A 4,013-nucleotide genomic window follows, 5' to 3' on the forward strand; every position below is an offset into this window, starting at 1 on the left:
ATTTAAAGGATTTGCTACTGATGATTCAAACGCGAGTTTTGGGCAGTGTGGATTAACGTTAGCACTTGTTGTTTGTCATTTCTCTGATCACAAATGCAGACATGGTTTTGTTTACGTGGCGCGATGCAACGCAATGCGTAAAAAGACAGTATAAGTCATTATAATCTGTAATTATGTCCCCACTGGATGCAACAAATGCCTCGTTTGTAATGGGTTTTAATGTTTTTGCCTCGTCGCTCCGGCCGGACACGGCATCAACAGTATGTGAGGGGCGTAACATTTCTGTCTCATGCTTGAGGTATTCGGCCAATCACAACGCATTGGATAGGTGGCCAATCACAGCACACCTCGCTTTTTTAGACCGATGAGCTTTGTAAAAATCGACGCGTTTCAGAAGGCGGGGCATACAGGAGAAACAATAATGTACAGTATGTGGAAAATAATGTGTTTTTTTAACTTTAAACCGCATAAACACATTTCATTACACCAAATACACAAAATAATGTTCTTTTTAGCAGCATCATATGACCCCTTTAATTTGTGCTTTTTCTTTACTGTGGGATAATTCTGTATAGTGTGTGTTTTTCAGTCAGGTAATGCATGTTTGGGTCCTAAATACTCTTTTATAACTATAAAATCAAATAAGAATGAAACAAAAATTATCACATTGTTTTTATACTGTCCACATGAATGTAAACTGTCTGTGTTTTCAGCACCTGATGTGTGCTGGTCTCTGGTGTTTGGTGGAAGGCGACAAGTCATGTAAAACCAAACTAGATCCACCGCTGGACGGCACTGAATGTGGAGCCGACAAGGTAACCATTTATGATTACAGTGTTATTAAACTTTAGCCATTAATATGTTTATAAGCAACTGAAAAAAGCACAAATGTCAGGGCATGTTAAAACTTCTCCAGGGCCCCAAAACATCCTCGGACCCCAAGGGGTTAATATTAAGGAAATTATACCTTTAATTTAAAAACAGCCAATACTATAGGTAAAATCATTTTGACAGACGGGGAATAAAGCGGCTGACTTGGCTGTGGAGCAAATCAAAATATCAGACTGAAAGTGCTACTGAAAGTTTCATTTACTATGACAGAAAGCTGCTGATTTGTACAGGGTGTTAAAATGCAAAAAAATATGCAAATACATTTAAGAAAAAAGACTTTAGACTTATTATTTAAAATATTGTAATGATGTTCACTACCAATCAAAAGTTTTTTTATACTTTTAAAGGAAATTAATACTTTTATTTAGCAAGGAAGCGTTACATAAAAATCATATATATTTCCGTAAAAAAATATGAAGGAACACAACTGTTTTCAACAGTTAACATTAAAATAAATTATTTAATACTTTCATTCAGCAGAGACCCATTAAATTGAACAAAACTGACAGTAAACACATTTATAATGCTACAAAATATACAATTTTCATATAAATGTTGTTTTTTCTATTCACAAAAGAATCCTGAAAAATTATATAAATGTATCATAGTTTCCACAAAAATATGAAGCAGCACAACTGTTTTCAACATTGATAATAATCAGAAATGTTTCTTGAGCAGCAAATCTGCATATCAGAATGAATTCTGAAGGATCGTGTGACACTGATGACTGGAGTAATGATGCTGAAAATTCAGCTTTGATCATAGCAATAAATTACATTTTAACATGCTGTATATTCAAATAGAAAACTGTTATTTTAACGTCAATAATATTTCACAATATTACTGTTTTACTGAATGTTTGATCAAATAAATGCAGCCTTGGTGAACAGAAGATACTTCTTTTTTAAAAGCATTAAAAAAATGTAGTGTAAATCAATGGGGGATTATCAACGTGGATTTCTTAAAACATAAAATTCATAATTGCAGCAGTTTAATAAATGAGGCTAGTGGTTGGGAACAAACCCTATAATGTTTGCAGAGTGTCAATACAGCAGCACTGCCTGTAATCAACTTCATATGAAAGCAATATAAACCAGTGGTTTGTCTTCATTTAGCTGGATTAACACTTATGTGTGTGTCTTTATCAGTGGTGCAGGGCGGGTGAGTGCGTCAGTAAAACACCCATCCCGCAGCATGTGGATGGAGACTGGAGTCCATGGAGCACGTGGAGCATGTGCAGCCGAACATGTGGCACAGGAGCGTGCTTCAGACAGAGGAAATGTGACAACCCCCCGTAAGCCTTTACATCTCTCACTTTCTCCCTCCATGTCTCCATAGTCAACTAGTCGTTCAGAAAAGTAGTCAGCAGGTCAGTGTTTAACTGATATCAATAACTCATCATTCGCCATCCAGTCTTACTTTCACTGATATAAGTGTCTGTTACTAACTAGTAGTCGTGCATCTCCTATTGTGAACAAACAAGTTGTAGTCCAGAGATGATCGGACTCAATGCAAGCGCAGTCACCATCCAAACCCACAATGCACCACAATAATCCTGTTTGTGTTTTGGCAGGAACAAGCTTTCCTCTCACTCTCCTGTGACGCCGTTTCTCTCCGAGTGTCATTTCTCAACTCCTGACAGCCCGCCAGAGAGCTTGTGTGTGTGTGTTTAAAACATGATGTAATAATTCAAAGTTCTCCGGTTATTTCCAGCGCAGAACAGCGTGCAATTTGTGAGCGATGGTCTAAGGTGTGCGTTTTTGTTTTGGACGCTCGTAACTGGTGCCGCGTTCTGGAGGTAATCGCTCTTTTGTGCGCGGCTCCACCGTGGATCGTAAAACACTTGGAGCTGCATCAAGCAAACCGAAGAGCAAAAAGGAGAAAAATAGGGCTGACGTACAAGTCACGTTCTGTTTTTAAGTACAATAGTGGAAAAGGGGAAAGAAAGAGTGTGAGGAAGAAACTAGATTTGCATTTGCTGAAAAAAAGTAGCAGTGCTTGCAAGAATAATGTTTAGGTTGTAGGTTTTGCATTCTTTATGTGAGACCAGTTTTAATTCAGAATGCAAAAAAATTTAAGAAAGAAGGCCAATCACAATTTAATATGCAAATCTCTGATGAGGTCATCAGTGTCGGTTACATTTTGATTGCTGAACTGAGTATCAGTGTGATTTTGAATCTTTAATCTAGACAACATGAAGTCTGGTTCTGAACGGTTCTTCAGTGCATTTCAAAAACTTCTTCTGTAATCTTTCATCAAAATATAACTTTTCTTCTGACATCATTTTTGGCGTGCTGGCTATTCGATTATGTTAATCAATAGCCAAATAGCTGTTTTGGCATCATTTTAGCAAACTTGCATTCAAGTCTGGCTTCATTCTGGTATGCAACACCACTTTTTGTGATCTAATCAATTCCTGATGCATTAAACCAAGTCCCTCCCTACATTTCTTAAAATTTAAATATCATGTTTCAGTCAGAGATGCGTGACATTAGAGAAGTAATGGGTTGTGAACAGTATTTTTCTTTGACTTAAAGTTCCTTAAACGTTTACATAAAACAGAAATAAATTGAAGTTTGCACTGCCATTCAAAAGTTACGTTTTTTTTTTTTTTTCTTTTGAAAGAAATTAATACTTTTATTCAGCAGGGATGCGTTAAATTGATCAAAAGTGACATTAAAGACATTTATAATGTTACAAAAGATTTCTAATTTAAATAAATACAGAGTTCTGGCAGGAAACTCTAGATGGTGCAGTCCGATAGGTCTAACTCAATCTGACCTAATGACATCATCACATGGCACAGCTGATTGGTTCTCTCCAGTATCGGTAGCCAATGAGCTCGCTGCTCAACATTCAAATATATGATTAGTGCTTGCAGTAGCAGTTGCAGCTTGCTTCAGAACAGCGAAATCAACATCTAAGATAAGTGAATGCTCTTCTAATCCATATTGCTGTGTATTGCGTGGTCTGCCTAATTGAATTCAAAAATGAGCAACCATAATCAAGTTTAAACTAAGTGTCATGTTAGCAGTTTGCATTGTATGCAGGAGCGAAATATTAAGCATATTAGCAGCAGCATTTAGCATCTGTGTTTATACAGCTGGAGCAAAACGCAGTTT

At 36.8% G+C, this 4,013-nt stretch overlaps 1 protein-coding gene across 1 annotated transcript in view; it reads left to right on the forward strand.

Annotated features, from left to right (window-relative positions):
- Window positions 1–4,013, forward strand: part of LOC107742308 (A disintegrin and metalloproteinase with thrombospondin motifs 17-like) — a 137,334-nt gene that overhangs the window by 67,135 nt on the left and 66,186 nt on the right. The window contains exons 11-12 of the mRNA XM_016555229.1: window positions 714–815; window positions 2,040–2,185. Of these exons, the coding sequence (XP_016410715.1) occupies window positions 714–815; window positions 2,040–2,185 (248 nt within the window). The remainder of the gene's footprint in view (window positions 1–713; window positions 816–2,039; window positions 2,186–4,013) is intronic.

Source organism: Sinocyclocheilus rhinocerous, unplaced genomic scaffold (genome assembly GCF_001515625.1).
Source record: "Sinocyclocheilus rhinocerous isolate Xijiao unplaced genomic scaffold, SAMN03320098_v1.1 scaffold75, whole genome shotgun sequence".
Taxonomy (NCBI): Eukaryota; Metazoa; Chordata; class Actinopteri; order Cypriniformes; family Cyprinidae; genus Sinocyclocheilus; species Sinocyclocheilus rhinocerous.